General features: G+C 53.2%; 1 protein-coding gene across 1 annotated transcript in view; it reads left to right on the forward strand.

The window, feature by feature from the left end:
• The first annotated feature begins 721 nt into the window (after positions 1-721).
• FGD1 (FYVE, RhoGEF and PH domain containing 1) overlaps positions 722-21,843 on the forward strand; it is a 40,415-nt gene continuing 19,293 nt past the window's right edge. The window contains exons 1-8 of the mRNA XM_058535906.1: positions 722-1,791; positions 14,588-14,761; positions 15,051-15,228; positions 15,349-15,787; positions 17,076-17,165; positions 17,894-18,042; positions 19,293-19,449; positions 19,554-19,692. Coding sequence (XP_058391889.1) covers positions 1,485-1,791; positions 14,588-14,761; positions 15,051-15,228; positions 15,349-15,787; positions 17,076-17,165; positions 17,894-18,042; positions 19,293-19,449; positions 19,554-19,692 — 1,633 coding nt within the window. The 5' untranslated portion in view covers positions 722-1,484. The remainder of the gene's footprint in view (positions 1,792-14,587; positions 14,762-15,050; positions 15,229-15,348; positions 15,788-17,075; positions 17,166-17,893; positions 18,043-19,292; positions 19,450-19,553; positions 19,693-21,843) is intronic.

Here is a 21,843-nt window from a genome sequence, read left to right on the forward strand (position 1 = left end):
GGGAGGTGGGGTCATCTGTTGAGAGTAAGGGGGCAGATAGAGAAGTTGGGGGTTTGAGAAGAAGGGAGGTTTGAAGTGGCTGCTGTGGAGCATGGGAGAGAAAGCCACCTAGGGACACGTAGTAGAGTTATGGGTCAGAACTGAGGGCCTGGTAGAAGCTGGGGACCATGAGTTTATAGTGGCACAAATCCGTGAGGTTGAATCGTTTTCTCCAGCAGTGTTCAGCTGCCTGGGTGCAAGCATGGAAAAGGTGGACAGTTGGACTGATCCTAAGTTGGGATGTTGCCAGGCCAATACGACAATCCTGGGAACTGAGGCAAGAGAGTGGCGAAGTAAAGGACCATGAGGTCTGGTCTTAGCAGAGTGAAGAGTATCAAAGACAAGTCCTCTGTGAGCCAAGTCCTAGGGAAACACTGGACCATGTGGAAAGGCTTCTGGAAAAGAGACTGAAGGACGGGCGGAGAGAAGAAGATCTGAGATGGGACAAAATAGTAGATTTGAGGGGTTGAGCCCGGAGACTTGCCAGTGTGGGACCACGGAGGAATGGGGGAGGCAGGCTGAGGGGGAATTTTTAAGGGGAAGGAGGAGGGCCTTGAGGGCGGTCGCAGCGGGAAGTGAGGCGGGCCTGAGTGAGGGGGCGTGGCCAAGCGCAAATCCCTGGCGAGGGAGCGGGACCGGGGTAACTGGGTCCCAGCGCCGCTGTGGCTGAGGCTGCCTCAGCGACGGCTCCCGCCTCCCCATCCCCCTTCCCCGGGATCCTTCCCGCCCGCCGCGGCGGAGACCCAGGCCGAGGCTAGGGAGGACGGTGGAGCCGGGCCCAGGTTCCTCTGCCCCCGCGACTGGAGCATCGTCTGGTGGGATTGCCTGAGGGCGAGCCCCGAAGCCCAAGCGCGCGGCACACACGCGCGCCCCCCGCCACCGCCGTCCTCTCCTCCCTCCTTCCCCTCCCTTATCCTCCCCTCCCTTCCCCTCCGCCCCCCAGCCTCCGCTGCGGCGGGAGGAAGAACCCTTTCCGACCAGCCAAGATAGCCCAGATCGATTCCCATTCGGGGAGAAAGAAGAGACCCCGCACTCCAACAGACCAACCGCTCGCCCCGGGGCCACGGAAGTGGCTCGCTGCCTACGGCAGAGCCCGCGCCGAGCGCAGCCCCCCCGACCCTCACCCAGCCGCTGCCGCATAGACAGCGCTCCCCAGCGGGCCCCCGGCCCCGCCGAGCCCACTCCCCGCGCGGGGCCCGGGCCGGCGATGCCTGGCACGGCAGCGGCGGTGGCCGCGGCTGCTGCTGGTACTGCCACCGCCGCCACGGCTGCTGGCCTGGGCCCGGGCCGGGGGCTCGAGTCTCCGCAGTGGGGCTGAGCCCGCAGCCCCGCCCCCCGAGCCTGAGGCCGCTGCTCCGCCGGGCGCCGGGCCTCCTCCGCCCGCGCCTCCGCCCCAGGAGCTGGAGCCAAGCGGGGAGCCCGGGCCCCGCGCCCAGGCCCGGACCATGCATGGCCACCGAGCCCCGGGGGGCGCCGGGCCTTCAGAGCCCGAACACCCGACCACGAACCCCCCAGGCGCCGCTCCACCGGCCTGTGCCAACTTGGACCCTGGAGCCTCAGAGACCGGACTGCCGGTGCCCAGGGGCGCAGGCTCGGCTATCGGCGGCCCCCTGGACCCCCAGTTTGCCGGACCCTCGGACGCCAGCCTGGGCGCTGCTCCAGGCCCCCGGGTCTTGCCCTGCGGCCCCAGTCCACAGCACCACCGGGCCCTGCGCTTCTCCTACCACCTGGAGGGCCCTCAGCCCCGGCCTGGTGAGTGACCGAGAGAGCATGGGAGCCTGGGCCACGGGCCTGGTACTGGGAGCGGGTTCTTGTTCTTAGGATCTCTAAGCTGCACCTCGGGGCCGGCCCTCTCACCCCGGGCCCTTTGAGTCTTATTAACCCCCGACCCCTTCCCTTGCTCCTGGTCTTTCGTCCAGTCCTTTCAACCTCTGACTCCCATCTCTTCTCTGTCCCCTGTGCCCCCTTAACACCTCCGACTCCTTTCTCTTCTATATGCTGAGGCTAATGGGAGAGGGAGCACTCCAAGAAAAAGGGGCAGGATTGCAAGGCAGTAGGGGTATTTGGCTGGGGGAACCGGGGTTTGTTTAGGGGAATAGGAGAAAAGGAGTCTTCCATTTGCCAAGCGCTTATATTGTGCCAGGCACTGGGCTGGGTGCTTTACATGGATTCTCATTTCATCTTCAGGAGTCTCCTGTGAAGTAGGTATCAGTAGCCCCATTTTATAGGGGAGGAAACTGAGGCTCAGAGAAGTTAAGTAACTTGCCCAAGGTCACACAGCTAGTATGGAGCCAGGATTCAAAACCAGATCTATTTGAGTCCAAAGTCTGTGTTCTCTCTGCTTCCCCATACTGAGATTGGAGACTATGAAAGTAATGCCAAGCCTTCTGTTTATGTGATTTTCTCCTGTACTGTTCAGCAGCTCTTGAGTATGAGTGGAAAAAAAAGAGGGATAGTGAATTGATCCAAGGTTGGGGTTTTGCCAGGTGTGTGTGGCGGGAGGACAAGGGAAAGAGGGAGTAGAAGGTGCTGATGAGAGAAAAAGGTGGAAGAGGTGGGCCTTGGGGCCAGAGGCTCCCCTCCAGCCCTGGAGGGGAGGGCTGGAGGGGTTGCTAGGGAGGGAGACAGCAGAAAGGTCAGGGGCAGCAGGAGCCAGTTGTAGCAGAGCTGGAGAGCTACAGGCCTACAAGGTTGTTTGTGAGGAGAAATCAGGATACTTGAACTTGGATTTGCAGAGGTGGAGCAGCTCTAGGTCAGGCTGGGGCCACAGACCACTGCCTGGAGAGGCCTTTGCACCGCACAGACCTAAGTGTCTGAGGAGTCTAGCAGGGCCTCCCCCATCTGGGGACATCCCCATGTGGGCTTGAGCCCAGGAGCCACAAAGGAAGAGCAGTGCATGTCTGCTCTGCCTTCCCCTGGGCAACACTGAGGAGCTGTTGAGCCTGTGGGGCCCCCCAGGGCTCACATCCCAGGCTCCACAGGTCTTTGGGACTTTGGGACTGTGACCCTGTACCAGGTAGCAGTAGTGAAGCAAAAAGCTCAGGCGAGATGTGCCCCTTGCTGCTGTTGTGACCTTGGGCTAGTCACGGAACCTCTAGGAGTTTTCAGAGGCTCCCTCGTTATGTGCTGGAGATACCCAGCTGACAACAGGCCTTTAACGCCCTGCCCTGCATGTTGCTCCTGCTGGCTTTCCAAACTCCCCTTGCAAACTTCCACACTGTGTGGAATAGCTACTTACCCACTTTACTGCAGCACCTTCTTTCAGATCCCAAAACATGCCACAAGCACTCCCACCTCAGGGCCTTTGCATCTGCTTTTCCCTCTGCCTGGCAGCTCTTACCCCTGCTCTCTGCCTGGCTTGTTCCTCATCTTTCAGGTCTCAGCTCAGATGTCACCTCCTCCGAGAGACCTTCCTGACCACTTTAGGTAGGGCCAGTTGTGAGTCTCCTTTGCCATTGCCAGTGTGCTTTCATCCTTGTACTTAGTACAGTCTGAAATTATCTTATTTTATGTATCTACTCCTTTATTGCCTGTCTTCCTCCACTAGAATGTGAGCTCCATGAGGGCAAGGGGAATGTGTCTGTTTTGTTCACTGTTGTATCCCCAGTGGCTAGTGCAGTGCCCAGCACACAGTGGGTGCTCAATAAATCCTTGTTGAGCAGATACTAAGGAAGCACATAGTAGGCCCTCAGTAGCCATTGTCTAAGAGAAGGACAACTGAATTCCTGCCCTCCAGATACTCTTAGTCTGGGAGTCAGTAGCTGGGCAATGTCTAGACCACTGGTCTCTAGCTTCTGATCAATACATGGTGGTGATTCTGAGTTGTCTTCCCACTCCACCAATCCTTTCAAATTACCAATCACAATATCCATCCTGAACCACTCCCCTCCTCCCCAAAAAAGCAACACAAAGTTCCCAGGATCCTTTTTCCCAATGAAGTCTCTGCCTCTGAAACTGGGGGGTGTCTTTTTTTTTTTACTCCAAGGTGAGGATTGGGAATAAGAAGGGTGTCAGGGAAGGACCTGGCCTCCCATCCAACCATTCCCAACTGACTCACTGTGTGACCCTGGGTGAGTGACTTCCCTTCTCTGAGCCTCAATTTCCTCATATAGAGAATACCATGAGGAATCTATGAGATACTAGTTGCAAAGCCTTCAGAATGAAATAAAATTTAAAAAGAAAATAAGAGAAAAACCTTCTGAAGAGGAGGCGGAGGAATTACTCAGGCTCTGGCAAGGCGGGTGCCGGGCCATGTGATTCACAGCAGTATGGGGCGTGAGAGGCCCGCCTCCCCCACTGCCCAGCCAGCTCAGGGGTAGGCACAAGTGACTTGCTATTCTCTCCACAGGACTCACCTATAATTGGCCCAAAGAGGGCAGGGTTGGTGGTTGTACGGTGTGTGTGTGTGTGTGTGTGTGAGAGAGAGAGAGAGAGACAGAGACAGACAGAGGAGAGTCCTGAGCTTCAATTAAAGGGTTGAAACATTTTAGTCCACATGTTAAGATTTCTGTGTGCCTGCCGACTTCCTCCCTCAGACTGCTGAGGCCTTTATTGAATCACCATCCTTAGGGACCAGTGGCCCACCCTGGAGGTGGGGGGTGGGGGCTTTTTAAAATAATAGTTATATCTTATCCGTGTGAAAGCCTTGAATTGCTTCAAAGTGCTTTCTCTTTTTGTTACCCTGATGCTTGGTGAGGGGAGGAGTGATTGTTTTTATGCCCATTTCCCAAATTGATAAAACCTAAGGCCTTATTGGGTTACTGAGATAACCCAGTGAGATGCCAGAGAGGGCTTTGAGAGTCGGAAAGGAGTTCCCAGGTGTAGGTTTGCTCATACAGATTTGAGGGAAAGCCTATCTTATTCCTCAGGGTTGAGGCCTAGAATATCCTTCCAGAGGCTGGGTTGGGGGTAGCTTGGGGCCTGACCCTAGCTCAGTCAAAAGAGTTGCACCTGATGTTAGAGCCTTTTCATGGGTAGTGGAAGGACTGAGCCAATTGAGGGGGGCAGCAAGAGGGGCTGGCTCCTTCTGATTTGTAGCCTGGGGCATTATCAGAGACTCCAAGAGTTAGAATTGGAGCTGGAAAGGCCCCTAGACACCATATGGTTCTGGGTTTCCCAAACTGGATGAACATCAGAATCTCTTGTTGACTTTGAAAAATAAATGTGATTCCCAGACTCCAGCTCAGAGCTCCAGAATCTTGGAGTTGCAACCCAGGAATCTATTTTCAAAGCTCCCCAGGTCATTCTGATGCACAGCCTAGAGTGGGAACCGTTTTTTGGTTGGGGTAGTGGAGGACCAGAGGCAGTTTAGCCATGGTCCTTCAGTAAGTAAGTCAGCATCACTAGGGCCAAGAGAATGCATCAGCCTCCCCTCTGAGGCCCTCTTCTCAGGGCCCTATGTGGGCCTCCCTCCCAACTCTGAAGGGAGGCATGAGATCTAAGCTAAAGGGAATGAATCAGCCCCTCACCCACATACACAAACACTGGCTGCCTCAGTTTACCCTCTACACCCGGCTCTTGTGAATGACTGCCATTTGGCAGTTCAAGCTGGAAGGCAGTTGTAGTTCTGCCAGAGGAAACTCTGGCATTAGCAGCACCCAGCACAGGGCCTGGCCCAGAGGAAGGGCTCTAGAGGGGTGTCAGCAAGGTTTGTAAAAGTAGGACAAACATGGAGGGCAGTTCAGGTAGGAAGTTCAGTGGGAGCAAAGGCACTGAGACATGGGGCATCCTGGGGGCTGGGGCTGGTATTGGGAGGAGTGGAGAGATAAGGCTGGCAAAGGGACTTTATCCTGAGGGCAAAGGGGAACCATTGAAGGGTTTATTAAGCAGCTGAATGATGTGCTCAGATGTGGGTGTTTGAGAGATCCCCCCAGCTACATGTGGAGAGTGGATGGTAGGGGCACAAGAGTGGGAGCAGGGAGACAGGTGGGTGCGAGTCAACAGTCATCCCAGCAAGAGGTGATGGTAGCTTGGGTTAGAGTGGTGGCAAATGAAGAAGCTAAGATCTGAGAGATATTTAGGTGCTAACACCAACAGGCCTTGGTGGTAGCTTGGATGTAGAGGCTGAGGAAGAGGGAAAAGTCCAGAATGAGTCTAGGTTGTTTTCTGAAACCAACTACAGTGACCTGGTGGATGGTGGTGAAGCCATCTACATGCAAGAGAAGGAGCAGGTTTCGGGGAAGATACTGAGTTGTGTTTGAGATGTGCTGAGTTTGAGAAGCCTGGGGGGACACCTAGGTGGAGGTGGCCAGCAGGCATTTGGATGTAGGGTTGGAAAGCTCAGAAGAGAGGTCTGGGCCAGAGATGTTTGGGAGTTCTCACCACCAACGCATACCACCAACCACACAGCGGCTCATGGAGAGAGTGTGCATGGTTCTGGGGGCCAGTCACACCATTGAAGACATAGATAGTGAGGTCAGCAGAGTCATGCTTGGTTGGATCATTCATTACCTGCCCAAACTTTGCCTTAGAAATGCCCTTTTTGGGGGGGGGGCAGTTTTTAAAGCATATTTACATAAAGCTGAGACCCATTTCACACACACCCAGGGTAGTAGCTGTTGCAAAGAACTGAGGGAGTACTCCTGAAAAGCAAATCAGACACTGGTAAAGTAAATTCCTGCGGCTCCCTCAATGTTTTTCCTGTTGAGGGCACCCTGAGAGGCCATAGAGGGGTTTGCTCATGGAAAGGAGAAGAGGGGGCTCGTGACAGGAGGGGGTGGTGGGCTCTTCTGGGGAATTTTGGAGAGTAGCAGTTTGGGATTCCAGGGAAGTGTCTGAGAAAAGACCCAGATTTGGTTCCTAGTCGGCTGGGGCCTTCCAAGCAAATACAACAAAATGTAAAGACTCTGGGTAGCTGAGAAAAGGACTTCCCCCGACAAGACTAAAAGAATTGAAGTTTCCAAGTTGCAGACAGTTGGCACCCCCATACCTTGCCCTTTCAGGTACCTCTGTCCCTAGGGGAGGGCCCAGATGGTGCTACATGCTCCCTCAAGGGTGAGTGGCAGCTAACAGTGCCCCAGACAGATGCCAACCATGGCTTTCTGGGGGCCAGTTAGCTAAATGCCTTAGGCAGATGTAGAGCTGGCCAGACGCTAGCTGGGTGGGGCTAGGACCTGTCTGGAATGACGGCAGGAAGCACAGTCTGCTATTGGCCAGCCCCGCAGAGTTAAATTCCCTCATCTGGAGAGAGCAGACATCCTTGGAGCAGTGAATCCAGCCTTTCCAGGCTCCAATGCCCAGTTCCTTGGACTTGGAAGGCGTCACATCTCCAAACAGTGCCTCAAAATACACACAGGGCTGGCGACAAGGATGCAGGGCAGTAACTGAAGAAGCCTCAGCACTCCTGGCTCTGCCATTGATTCACTGTGCCCCCAGACTTCCCTTCCCCTCTCAGGGCCTTAGTTTCCCCATTTGTAACATCGTGGACCTGGTCATCGCATTTGTCTGGCATATACTAGGGCATCAATAAACACTTGGTGAGTAGATAAGGAAGAGTGAAAGAGGGGAAGAGGGAGGGCATTTCTTGATTTAACAAATGTTTATTGAGTACCTACTGTGTGCTTGGCCCTGTGCAAGGTGCTGGGTGGGCAACAAGGCAGGCACAATCCCTGTCCTCATGGAGCTCCTTTCTAGCAGGGAAGACATACACGACAAGTAATTAATTCCAAGTGTAGATCCTGCAGAAACATAGGAGGAGGGGGCAGGCAAGGAAAAGAGGACACTTGAGTTGAGACCCAAAGGATAAATAGGAGTCTGGAGCTAAGGAGAAGCAGGAAAGCCGCTCAGGCCATGGGACGACATGTGCCAAAGCCCCAGGCGGAAGCGAGAGAGCACTTTCGAGGAACAGACAAGAGGCCATTGTGGCTGGAGGGTGGGGGCGGGGAAGTGTTCGTGAGCTGGGCCTTACTTGTCCCTGTGCTCAGGAATTTGGAGTTCACCCTGGAGGCAAGGGGAGCCCTTCACAGGGCTACAGGAATTGAAGGAGACTGTGTTTTCACAAACTGGTTATGGTGTGGAGAAATCCTTGTAGAGGTCCCTAAGGATGGGAAGGAAACCAGTTAGGAGGCTGGAGTGGAAAAAAAAGTATATGGATTCTAGAGCTACTAAGAAGTCAAGTCTGCAGGACTTGGGATCTAGCTGGTCGTTATGAGTTGAGGGAGAGGGAGGAGTCATGGAGAAAGCCAGCCTCTGGCTTGGGGACCTGGGTGGCTAGAGGTGCCATTCCTGGAATGGGGAAGGCAGGAGGAAGAGCCACTAGGGGCTGGGGTAGTGATGTGGTTTAGGACGCACTGAGTCTGAGGAGCCTGAAGATGGGACATCTAGGTGGCAGTGCCTAGTAGGCATCAGCTGTGCTCATCTGGGACCCAGAGTAAGGGCTGGAGGGTGAGAGGCACAGGTGTGTGGCCGAGGCCCTGAGAGGGAACAGAGGCTCTTCCTGGCAGCTTTTAGCCCTCCATGGTGCTTCCCCGTGGCCCCTGCAGGGAAAGGGTTAAGTTACAGAGGGAAGGTGCCTGTAGAAAGCGAGAAATGTGGGACTGGCAGGGCTGGCCCGAAGGAGCAGCAGCTGGCATAGAAGCCCTTCCACCAGGGCCTGCTAGGCCTGTGCTGCCACCTTTGCCTTCACCTTCACCTTCTCCCCCTCCAGCTTCTTCCTGGCTCCCCTAGGCTGGGCCTCCCTGCCTAATGCATTCCAGGTGTAGGCACAGCCCCCTCCTCCACCCAGGGGCTGCAGGGACTGGACGGGGGCAGGGAAGGTGTGAGTCGTTTTCACTGTTCATCTCTTGGGGGCCTGAGGCTCCGGGTCTCACTGACTGCTTCTGTCTCCGGAGAATTCCTTCAGGGATCTCTGTTTGTGTCCCGTGTCTCTGGCAGAGTCAGGCAGTGGTGAGAGCCCCCCAGACCCAGCTTTGCCACTTTCTAGCTTCACGTGACCTTGGACAAGTCACCTCACCTCTCTGAGCCTTGGCTTTCTTGTCTATAAAATGGGGTTATCATCCCCACCTCCTAGGGTTGTTGTAAGGGTTAAATGCCACAGGTAAAGCCCACAGCACTGGCATGGCACGTTGTTCAACAAATGGCTCTAGCCTGCCCTTTTTGTCCCTGCCCCTTTGCCTCTCTGGGCCTGCATCCCTCACTGTCTCTATCTTCCTTCTGACTTGCCCTCCCCTTTTTTCTGTCTCCCTCTCTAGCTGTTTGGCTCTCTGGATCTTTGTTGTTTTCTTGTCTTCTTTCTCCTTGTCTTTGTCCCAGGCTCTCTCTTTTTCCCTCATAATCTCTCTGTGTCGCCAACTCTCAATTTTGACCAGGCCTCTGGTGAGGGAGGAGGGGAGATGGGTGGCTGTTGGGGTTCCTGGGGTCACACACAGCAGGGGTCAAAAGGGCCATCCCCTAGTGGCTTTGTCCTCATGGAGAGGGAAATCCCAGCCAGCGTGGCAGCCCCAGCACTGGGTAATTACTGCCCCCAGTGCTCCCAGCTGCAGATCCACTCCCTTCCCTTCCTGTCCTCTGAAGTCCCCAGCCCCTCCCAGGGGTGGAGCCACTACCCCCATCCTTCTCTGGCCTCAGGTCCAGAGACACAGGGAGGAGGTTGCCAGGCCTTCACGGCAATCAAGCAACTGGAAGAGGGATGGGCTGCCTGTTCTCCCATGTGGCTGTGTGGTTTGTGTGTGTGTGTGTATGTGAGTGCACACACGCATGCGCATGTGCCTGGCTGCCTGGCTGTCTTTGTCCCCATGGGTCTGTTGGTGTATATCTTAATGTTCTTGTTTCTGTATGTCTGTGTTTATGTTTGAGTGTGTCTGTATATATCCATGTGTGTCTGTGTACGTCTTTGGATCTCTATATGTCGTTGTATGTGCTTGTATGCCTGGTGGTGTGTGACCTTGGCTCTGTCTAAGCCTCTAGGGGTTTCTAGGTGTTTCTGCCTGTGGGTCTTTCTTTGTAGATCGTGTGTGTGTGTGTGTGTGTGTGTGTGTGTGTGTGTGTTTCTGTGCCAATGTCTGTATGCCCCCTGTGGGTCTGTAAGACCAGATTCAAGGTTATCCCTGAAATAATATCACTGTCACAAGCATTCAGGTGCCCATTGCAGGGAAATTGGGTAGAGCCCACAGCTTGCCTGAGGCTTAAATAGACAAGAGTCTGGGGGGCCCTGGCTGCCAGGTGCTCCCTTGGAGGCCTGGCTCTGTCTTATTCACTCAAAGCTCTCCTTGACTAGGTTGCTGGAATTCACCCAAAAAAGTACAGTTAGGTTTGAATTTCAGATATATAACAAAAATTTTTTTAGAATAGCATAATAAATTTTTTGTATAAGTGTGCATGAGACATGCTTATACTACAAAATTATTCATTGTTTATCTGAAATTCAAATTTAACTGGGCATTCTGTGTATTTTATCTGGACACCCTGTCCCTGGCCTCTCCCTCCCCTGAGCTCCCCCATTCCTGACAGGCTGACCCCTTTGCACTTCCTGAGCCACACTTAGCTTTTCCTGAATGAGAGTCTCTTGTCTTTGAGATTGGGAGCCCCCTGAGGGTCAGGATCAATATTGCCCTTAGGCCTCCTGAGCGCCTATGGGGTGCACACCCCCACCCCCACTGCAGAGCTGGGGGAGCGCTCAGGCACTCCTGGGAGTGCCTAGGGTATGCTTCCCATCAGTGATGAGAGATACCCGAATGGCAGGGGTGGTTGTGTGTGTGCACACTGTGCCAAGCATGTTGCACGTGGACACGTGAACAGCTCTGTGGTTCTCACTAGGTCTTTGAGGGCTGTGCACAGTCGGTGTGTGGCTGGGTACATTTTCAGAAAGTGTTATGACGTTGGGTGGTGTGACTTTCTGTGTGTGGAGTGGGGCCCTTTGTGGCCTGTACTCTAATCGGCACTGGGGACTCTGGTAAACCTAGTGGTGGAGGGGGCAGTGCTAGTGGAGGACCTTGTCAGGTGTGTAGATGTGGCTGTGAGTACATGTGTGAGAGAGAGAATGTTGTGGATTATCAACCGTAAAAAATGGGCTGGAGAAAATGAATGCAGGACTTAGCTGGGTGGGGATAGGATGAGGCAGCAGAAGGGCTGTGGTATCTAGGGTGGGGGAGGGCCTCCCCTGGAAGCTCCCCTGGAGCAGAGATAGGATTTTCACATCCCCCAGCACAGAGTCTACCAAGCTAAGAGCAGAGATCAGAAATATTTGGGGTAGTAAACTAAGCCCAGGGAAGCCAGAGAATTCAGCAGGGTTGTGAGGGGCCACAGAGGTCTAGCTGAGAAGTTGCTATTTTCCCCATGGGCAATGGGGAGTCACAGAAAGTTCTTGTGCAGGTAAGTGGCATGACCTGAGCTGGAGGTCCATCTAGCCACCTGGAGGGAGCAAGACCTGGGGCCAAGGGGACTGCTGAGGGAAAACACAGGAGGAGACAGGGAAATGTAAACAGAAGGACAGGGAGGGGGAGCACTGAAATAGGAGAGGGAGGGATCTTGAACCTTCTTCCCTCAGTGGAGCCTTGCCTAGTTCTTGGCCAGGCCTAGGCTCCTGAACTGGAACCTTGTTGTCATCTCCCTGTGGGCGGGCTTGGGGGTGTTGCTTTCACTAGCCACAGTGTAGCTCGTGTCTTTCTGAAGCACTGGGATACACCCCTGCTCCTCCTGATTCCCCTCTTTTCCAGCTTTCCCTTGGAGAACTGGGTTAAGAAAGGCGTCCAGTCCAGGACCAGTCTGCCGAAAGTCTGCCACTGACTTGCTGTGTGACCTTGGGAAAATCATTGCCCCTTTCTCTGCCTTTATCTCCTCATTAGAAACTGGGCTAATGGCCCCTCTCACCTGGGAATCCATGGTGTCCCAGAATATTTGAATTTCATTAAGCCTCCCATTCTGCAGGGCTGCCTGCAAGGAGGCAGAGAGAAAGGAGAGTCAGGCCCATCTACGGGTTCCCAGGTGAGGTGGATGAGGATGGAGCAGAGGGTGGGCCAGAGTAGGGCCACGGAGGGTGGTATGGTCACCCTATCCCCAGGACACGCAGTGGAGTAGAGGGAGAGACGCCCCAGCCAGGGGCCCCACTGCCCTGTAGAGACTGTGTGGGGAGAGCTTGCCCAGGGAGGCCTGCCTGCTTTGAGGTGTGGAAACAGAGAGCCAGGTGGGCTCCTCCAGGCCCGAGGAGGCAGACAAGGGGCACCTGGGACCCTGGCACCTATTGTGTACCTCTGAGAGGGGTCACTTCATGGTGGAGGGCCTGGCTCTCCTTGCTGGATCTCTGGCCCTGTCAGCTACTCTCTGTGTGTCTCACTTTCTCTGGCCATGTGTCTCTCCTCCGCATGTGCCGCCCTCCAGGTGATTCATCCTCCTCAACTCCACGCCCAGGGGGAAAGCAGGGCAGGACCAGGCCAGGATGGGCTGAGCAGGGCAGGGTAAGCAGCCCAGCTGAGTCAAGAGAAGCACCTCCTCCCTCTTGGCCAGGGCCCTGTCTGCTCAGGTGGGAAAGGAAGTGAGGAATCTGCACCCAAAGCAAGGTACAGGCTGGGGGTAGGGGGCTCAGCCTGGGGCCTGGGGCACCATGTTTCCTCAGGGCTGGGAGGGGACCATGGCCTGAGTCCCCTGGGGCCTACGTGGCTGAACTGTGGCCAGGGTGGGGTCAGGAACACAGGGAAGCTGCTGGAACCCCATGGGTCAGGCTACTCCTTCCCTCCAGGACTGGGAGACTTAAAATTCCCTGCAACTTTCTTTGCCTATATGAACCTGTAGGGTGTCTCTGTGCATGTTGTAGCTGTGTGTTTTTGCAACAGAGGCCACATGTGACACCATGACCATTTAGACCAGGAGGCAAGTGTCACGTGTGTGTGTATGTCTGAGCCCCTAAGACCCAGGGACACTATGGATATATTTGTTTCAGGAATATGACATAGAAAATTATGCCATGTGTTTGTGATTGTGTGTGTGTGTTTCTGGGTACATGGTGGTGTGTGACTTTGTGCTGTGGTATGGTATAATGACTCTGTATGTCTATAGTCTTTGTGACTGTGTGAACCATTTGCAGGTGTGTGAACCTGCAATACCATATTATGGTGTGTATAACACTCTGTGGCCCTGCGATTGTGAGACACAGTATAAATGACACTGTATATCTTTGTAACTCAGTGGAACCCTATTTGAGGAATATATAAGTAGGTATATGATGATAAGTGTTTGGGTGATTGTTGTATGAAGCTGTGTGTGAAATGGTAGGCTTGCCACTGTGTGACTGTGTCTTTGTGACTATGCATGACCATCTTTGCCAGTGTATGTGATACCTCAGGCTGTGTGATAATATGTGAGGTTGTAACTGTGGGTCTTTGTGACTATGTGTGACCAGGCTTTCAGGAACATGATGGCATGTGATTGGATGTTTGAATTTGTGTGGCCCCGCAGTTGTGTGAAACAGTGTAAATAACACCGTGTATCTCTGTGACTGAGTGGGCCCATTTGTGACTGGCCACGTATGAGACTGTGTGACACAATGTAACAGACCCTCTGCGGCAGGCCAAGTGGCTGTGGCACAGCAAAACCGACACCACGTGCAGATGGAAGCTCTGGGGGCTCTTGACTGCCGCCTGCTCTCTCATCCTCACACCTGTTGCCTTCATCCTTCCCTACACAATGGCCTTTCACGGCTCCCTTCTGCTCACAGGATGGTCATCCAGCTCCTCAGCCTGCCATTCAGGGCTTGCCCTCTCCACTCTGCACCCCCCCGCCCCCCACCAACTTCTCTGTCATCTGAGGCACCCCACAGCTCCCTGCCCAGCCAGGCCCACCTGAGTCCCACACTCCTTCCGTCAGGACATGTCATCCCTGGGGCGTCGCTCACTGCCTTCCAGACTGAATTTTCTCTCCCAAGTGTGACTATCAGCTCCTGTAGGGCCAAAGACAGAGGTAGGTTTAGGGAGCCCACAGTGAGCAAAGAGAGACAGTGCAAAAAGGCCTCCCTTTTTCTAAATTTGTTGCCTGCTATTTTAAAGCTGTTCCTGTGACCTGAACTCTGGGTGCTGGTTGGGTGTGGGTGTGGAAATAGAGGAGGGTAGTACAGATTAGTGAGAAGCTGGGATTTTAAGAAGCAAAACTTTTGCTCGTGAAATACAATTCCGTCATTTTCGAGCACACTCAGCTGTATAAAATTGTAGACGAGGAAGTCCAGATATCCTCAGGATCTTAAGAAAAAGGGTAAAGAATGGTTTAGGCTCAGCATACCCACTGGGGCTATATAAACAAGGACTGCAAACACGTACACAAACTATAGGGTGCTCATGCCCACCCCCAGCCTGGTTAAACTCCCTAGTAATAACACCTGATGACATACAAGGAATTAATGTACTAATCACCAAGAACTCTTGTCTATTGATAAAAACAGCCAGCCACAGCCCTGGGCCTGGCTCCCCATCTGAGGGCTAGGGTAAGGGCTTCCCAGAAAGGCAGTGTGGCCAGGAAAGGGGCTCAGGGAAACCCAACACCCCAGATACCTCCTAAGACATGCAACTCTCCAGTGCCCTTTGGGGTAACATCAGTCACTTCACACCCAGTTTCTCCCTTTCTACAGGGCTGCATCAGGGAAACCGGATCCTAGTTAAAAGTTTGTCCCTTGAACCTGGCCAAAGCCTTGAGCCTCATCCAGAAGGTCCCCAGCGGCTTCGCTCAGACCCAGGCCCCCCCACTGAAACCCCCAGCCAGCGTCCCTCACCACTGAAGCGGACACCGGGCCCAAAGCCACAGGGTAAGTGGTTCCAGAGAGGGGCAGAGAAATGGCCCAGGAGAAGGGATAGAGGAGGGGAAAGGTTGGCCAGTGGCAGAGGAGAGGGCTTGTTAGAAGGACAGGAAACACCATGGTCTAGGGGCAGAGGGCTGTGGCCTGGGGCTAATGTGTGCATACTGGGATCTCACCTCAGACCTGCTCTTTGCCTACCTCAGGCAAAGGTACAGACTCGGGGTTTGTGGAGGGGCTTGTGGCCTGGCCATTACAGCCACCTCCAAACCCTTTCTCTTTTCCCTGTCTGTCTCTCCAGTCCCCCCGAAGCCCAGCTACCTGCAGATGGCCCGGGTGCCCCCCCAACCTGAGCCCATTCCCCCTCCGCCATCACGCCCCCTGCCTGCAGACCCCCGAGTGGCCAAGGGCTTGGCCCCCAAGGTGGAGGCCAGCCCCAGTTCTGCAGCAGTATCCTCACTGATTGAGAAATTTGAAAGGTGAGTCTAGTCCCTGGGGAAACCTGTGAGGGTGGCCCTGGGACAGGAAGGACAGTTGTAAGACAGGCCTCTCAGTCAAGCTCATACTCTGCCTCCATGTGTGTCCACCACCCACCTCAGAGAGCCTGTGATTGTCGCCTCGGATAGGCCAGTCCCTGGCCCCAGCCCAGGTCCCACAGAGCCAGCCATGTTGCCACAGCCACCCCCGCAGCCACCAGTGCCCCAGCTCCCCGAGGGTGAGGCCTCCCGCTGCCTGTTCCTGCTGGCTCCTGGGCCCCGGGACGGCGAGAAGGTGCCCAACCGTGACAGCGGCATTGACAGCATCAGCTCGCCATCCAACAGCGAGGAGACATGCTTTGTCAGTGATGACGGGCCCCCCAGCCACAGCCTCTGCCCTGGGCCCCCTGTCCCGGCCAGTGTCCCTGTTGCTCTGGCCGACCCCCACCGGCCCGGATCCCAGGAGGTTGATAGTGACCTGGAGGAGGAAGACGACGAGGAGGAGGATGAGAAGGACAGAGAAATCCCAGTGACCCCAATGGAAAGACAGGAGTCTGTGGAGGTACTGATCCATGTTCACCTAGAGGCAGGACCATGTGGGGAAACCAGGAGCCTGGCTTTTACACTTGGTTCTTCCCCCAGCTCAGTATTTCTTGAAATATAGCATTGTTTTCACTTTGGATGTTTGGCTTCCCTGGTCTCCTGGTACAAAAGATCAGTAGCAAACCTGTACCCCACGCCCCATCACTGTGACTACCAAAATGATCATGCACAGTTCCAAATGCCCACTAGGAAAGTTGTTCTGTCCTCATCAGAGAACCACTAGCTGGACCTCAGTTTTTCCATCTTGAAGATGGGCATCCTGGTTGGGGATCTTTAAAGTCCTGTTCCAGCTGGAAAATCCCAAGACTCAGTAGCTATGTGACATTTGGGCAAGTCTCTTCCCTCTCCACTCCCTCAGCACAAGCTTCAGCTTCCTTATTTGTAAAATGGAAAGTCTCTCACGTCCAGAGAGACTTCCTGACAGCTGTCCTCTGGAGGGGCACAAGAGCTAGAGACCCCCAGGGACCTGAGGCTATGAGGATGAAGGCTTTCGGCAGCAGGAACCTCTTTCTGTGCCCTGGCAGCCTAACACTGCTTCCAAAGGCATCCTTGCACTTAAGTTGCAGCCAGAATACCTGCTCCACCAGAACCCAACTCAAATGTGGGGGCTGAGGCCAGGGACTTAGCAAATATTTGTCCAATGGTTAGGAGACTGGGCCAATGAGTTTTATACATTTTTATACTTTTCTGTTTTCCTCACACCCCAGGTACTCAGCAAGCCTTTGCTGACAGTGAACTGAATGGGTGAATTAATAACTAACATTTATAGACTACTTAATCTATAGTCTACCATGTTTTATTTATATTAAATCATTTAATTGTCTCAATTACAATGGACTTAGATCCTGTTATTATCTGTATATGTAGATGAGGAGACTTAAATACAGAGCAGTTACACAACTTATGCAAGCTAATGAATGGCAGAGCTAGGATTTGAACCCAGGAAGTCTGATTTCCCGGCCCACATGCTTAACCACTATGCTGAATGAATAGCGAGAGCAGATGGCTGAGTGAATGAGTGGCTGAGTGAGGGAGTGCATGTCATTAGAATTGAGGGGTGGCCTTTATGATACAATGGGGAGTCAGGAATGAAATTGGGGGGCTTATGGGTCTAGAGATGGGGGATAGGTTGTCTCGTGGTGTCATGGGCTTAGAATAGCATTTGAACTGTTGTGAGAATTCTGGGGGCTTGGGTGAGGGTTGGGGTACAGGATGATGAATCAGCAGTTGCCTCTTCTCCTTTCCAGTTGACTGTGCAGCAGAAGGTGTTCCACATTGCCAATGAGCTCCTACAAACTGAGAAGGCCTATGTTTCCAGGCTCCATCTCCTGGATCAGGTGAATGGCCCCTCAGGGGCCCTAGGGCCCCAGGAACCTGGTAGGTGGGTTCCAAGGAGGAAATGATAGGACCTGAGCCCAACTCCACCACTGGGGCAAAAATCTAGAGTTGGTAAGGCCCCTTTCTGACCTTGACCCCCTCGTATCCTGTCCCTGAAGCCAACTCTGATTATGACCCTAAGCTTGATCTTTGTACCCACCCTCATTCTTAACCCTGGGTGGGTACACCAGCCCTGACTGCGACTCTGACCCAGATCCTGAATTTACCCTTGGCTGTGAACCAGGCCCTGATCCTCATTCTAACCCTGGCCCTATTCCTGACCCCAAATCACCAGAATCCCTGAGGGTAGGGATTTTTGTCAGCTTTGTTTACTGCTCTCTCAGCCTCTAGGACAGTGCTTGACACACAGTAGGCACTCAAAACTATGAGTTAAATAAATGGATCTAATTCCAACCTTCTCTCTGACCCTGAATCGAATTCTGACCTTGACCCCGATCCCAACTTCTTATTGTTCCAATGCCTACCACCAGGTCCTAACCATGACAACCTGAAATCCAACCCCACATATGTAATCTAATTCCATTCCCTCTCTTCTCAGTCTCAAGACCAATGCTGATCCCAAAGCTCCACAGAGCTGCCCACAAATACTGCCCTCACCTGCAAGCTGCCCCTTCTCCAGCTAAGCCCCAGGCCCAGCTTGGCTGAACACGCTTGCCCTGCCCCACAGGTGTTCTGTGCCCGGCTGCTGGAAGAAGCTCGAAACCGCAGTTCCTTTCCGGCTGACGTTGTCCACGGCATCTTCTCTAACATCTGCTCCATCTATTGCTTCCACCAGCAGTTCCTGCTGCCTGAGCTAGAGAAGCGCATGGAGGAATGGTGAGGTGCCCCAGATCTAGGTTGCCCGCCCTCCTGTCCACTTGCCTGCTGAGCCTAGGCCAGATGTGTGCATGAGAGTTCATTCCTGCCTGCCCTCTCCTCTTACTGCCTTTCACAGAAAGAATCAGGCCCAAGCTCTGCCTTCTAGGCCCTCCCAATCTAATATGAAACACAGACCAGGACTCAGAAAATTACAACAGAATAGCATAGCCCTTAAGACTGTGAGGTTAGGAGCCAAATTGGCTGGGTTCAGATTCCAGTTCTGCCACTTGCTAGCTTTATGACATTAAGCAAGTTTCTTAAATTACTGTGCTTCAGTTTCCTCATCTATGAAATGAGGATAATAATAGCCTACCTTGTAGGGTTGTTTTAAAGATCAAATGAGTTGATACATGTAGAGAGCTTAGAACAGTACCTGGTATATAATGAACGCTCAATGAATGTGAGTTATTGTTATTTGTTATCAGTGCTATGATAGAGCTGAGGACCGGAGGCTGTAGGAATCCAGACAAATGGACCAAACCTAGCCTGGGGATTAGAGAAGGATGCAGGAAGTGATGCCTGAGCTGAGTCCTGAGGTAGAGGGACAGGGTTTATAGGCAGTCTTCTGGCCTCCAGGCTGTCCTCTTCCGATCCATACTTTAGAGTCTATACCACCTGCCATGATGGTCTTCTGAACAACAGACTATGTTACTTGCTGCTTAAAATCATTTCCATGCTCCCCACACCTACAGGATAAAGTGTTTCCCCCTCACCAGACTGTGACCCCTGAGGGCTGGAACCAGTCCTGGTCCTGTGTGTCTCCCAGCAGACTGACTCCTGAGAAGTATGACCAGACCTGGTCACTTTGCCTCCCCTGTCAGTGACCTGCTCAGGGCTTGACTAAGCGTGACTCATTTGTGTCCCCAGAATCACCCAGCACAAGGCTGGGCACAGAATCAATAACTGGTGTATGAAGTGGCCCTTGCAGTTGAGGTCAGGGTGGGTATTCCAGAACATGTCATTCCTGGTGCTCGAGCAGGGCAGAGTTGGGGCAGGTGGCAGCCCAGGCCGTGGTCTCAGGTCAAGCTGAGCCTCTTGGCCTAACTGGCCTATAAATAAACAGCATTTCTGAAGGAGCATACTGGTTAAGAAGTAGATTTCCAGGACTGAGATGAGAGCAGCCCGCATAGGGCTGGAGACCCATGGGCTAGGGGGATTCTGGGGGACAAGGATCAGCAGGACCATATCAGCCCCTGCTTCCACCCCAGGGACCGCTACCCACGCATCGGAGATATCCTGCAGAAGCTGGCACCCTTCCTCAAGATGTATGGCGAATATGTGAAGAACTTTGACCGTGCCGTGGAGCTGGTCAACACCTGGACAGAGCGCTCCACCCAGTTTAAAGTGATCATCCATGAGGTGCAGGTAAGCAGCGAAGCTGGATGGGGCAGACTGGGAGGAGAGGTCTGCAGGGACCCGGTGGGGGATCCATGGCCAGACCTGAGCCCCTCCGCTTCTGCCTGTCACAGAAGGAGGAAGCCTGTGGCAACCTGACATTACAGCACCACATGCTGGAACCCGTGCAGCGCATCCCCCGCTATGAGCTGCTTCTCAAGGACTATCTGTTAAAGCTGCCCCATGGCTCCCCGGACAGCAAAGACGCCCAAAGTGAGTACACACACCCAGGCCCTGACCCCCTATCCCCCAGACTTAACTCACAAGGTGAGCCTTCCATTGCCACATAAATGAGATCCCAGAATAGAATCTCCAAACTGAAAGGCCCACATTGAGGTTCTGGAGTGAGATACCAGGATGAACCTCCAGGTTGAGATCTCTGCCTGAGTACCCAGACAGAACATTCAGGTCTCCCCCAGTCTGAAGTTTCCAACTAGAACTCCAGAGTTTGAGGGGTGCGCCCAGAATAATCCCCTAAAGGGAACCATCCATTTCTTAGGCCAAGACCCCAAGGCTGACCCCTAGACTTGTCCTCAAATGAAGTTGTCCCAAGTCCAAAATGAAACTGAGCCTGAACCCCCAGGGACTGAGCCACCATGCTGAAAGCCCAGACTGACCCCTTCAGATCAAGCCCCTGATTTTCCATCCTCCACATTTAGAGCTCCACTCCGGGTCCACCAGCCACCACCCAGAATGAACCTCCCAAAAGTACCTCCAAGTCTGATCAGAGCCCTACAGAATCACCTCTCTAGAACTGAGTACCCAGATTAGACCCCATATTTTCCGTCTCCCAGATTTGGATCTCTAGGCTTAGATACTGCCTCCCCAGACTGAGTCTTCTACATTGAACCACTAGAAAAGTGTTTCATTCTGATTCCACCAGTATGAGACCCACCCTCCCAAGATCACACACCAAAGAGTGCTCCCCAGAGTCTCCCCAACTTTCTCTCCCCCAGGCTGTTATTTCCATTCATTCCTTCATTAACGTAACAGCTATTTACTGAGCACCTCGGTGTTCTGAGCATTGTCCTAGGCACGGGGGATACAGAGGTGAACAAGACAGACAAGGTCCTTGATCTCAGGGAGTGTATATTCTAGTCGGGGAGATAGACAATAAAAAAAGTAATAAATACACGGGAGAACGTTATTAGATAGGTGCTGTGTGTCATTCAGAGAGTCATAGAGTGATGGGACAGTGACTGGGGGGCCTACTTTAGATTGAGTGGCCTCTCTGAATAGAAGATATTTGAGTCAAACCTGAATAACAAGCAGAAGGGAGCCACATGCTGACTGGGGAGGAGTATGCTCCAGGCAGAGGCAACAGCAGGTACGGAGTTCCTAAGAAGCAGTTGTGGGAGAGGGCAGCAACTTGCCTATCTCTGGACCAACAAGAGGGCCAGTGTGACCTGACCATGACAAGTGAGGGTAGAATGGTAAAAGTAGGGTTGGAGAGAGGAGCAAGACTTTGAAGGCCAAGATAAGGAGACAGATTTTATCCTGAGTGCAGTGGGTAGCCATGGGAAGGTTTTGATCGGGATTACTTGGGGAGCAAGAGAGGGAGCCAAGAGAACAGTTAGAAGCCTTTTGCAATAATCTAAGTGAGAAAAGTTGACTTGGATGAGGATGGTACTGGTGGAAGTAGTGAGAAATGGTTGGATTCAGGGTGTATTATATTTCAAAGTAGCACTGAAAGAACTAGGGTGGAATGGCTGTGGGGCTTGGGAGAAAGAGTCAAAAATGACTTGCAGATTTTGGGCTGGTGATGATGGGTCCTGAGATGAGCTTAGGAGTTTGATTTTGGACATGTTCAAAGTGAGCTGCTAGTTAGGCAGTTAGACTCCCAGGGAGAGAGATTTGGATGTCATTGGCACACAGACAGTATTCAAAGCCATGAGGCTGGCCACAATCACCAAGGGAGTGAATGTAAATGGAGAAGTAAAGGAGGCCGAGGACAAGGTTAATGGAGGTAGAATCAGCAAAGGAGACTTAGAAGGAGCAGCCCTAAAGGTAGGAGGAAAACCAGGAAAGTGTGAGGTCCTGGAAGCCACAAGAGACAGGAGCAGACAGTTGTATCCACTGCAGTGTCCACTTCCCAAACTGAGCCCCCTCCACCCCACCACATGGGGTACTTTGCTACCAAATCCGGACCTCTAGAAAGAGCTAGAACCCTAGAAAGTTTGACAGCTGAGTTCTACAGACATCTGCAGACTAAGTGCCTCATTCCTTCTCCCCAGTATTAAGAGCCCCCACTGGGATGCCAGGATGAGCTACATAACCTAAAGCTCTAGAAAAAGCCTTCTAGACTGATTCCCTGGGATGAGTCCCATAAACTGACATCTCCAACCTGAGCCCTCAGGCTGAACC

The sequence above is a fragment of the Diceros bicornis genome, chromosome X (genome assembly GCF_020826845.1).
Source record: "Diceros bicornis minor isolate mBicDic1 chromosome X, mDicBic1.mat.cur, whole genome shotgun sequence".
Lineage (NCBI taxonomy): Eukaryota > Metazoa > Chordata > Mammalia > Perissodactyla > Rhinocerotidae > Diceros > Diceros bicornis.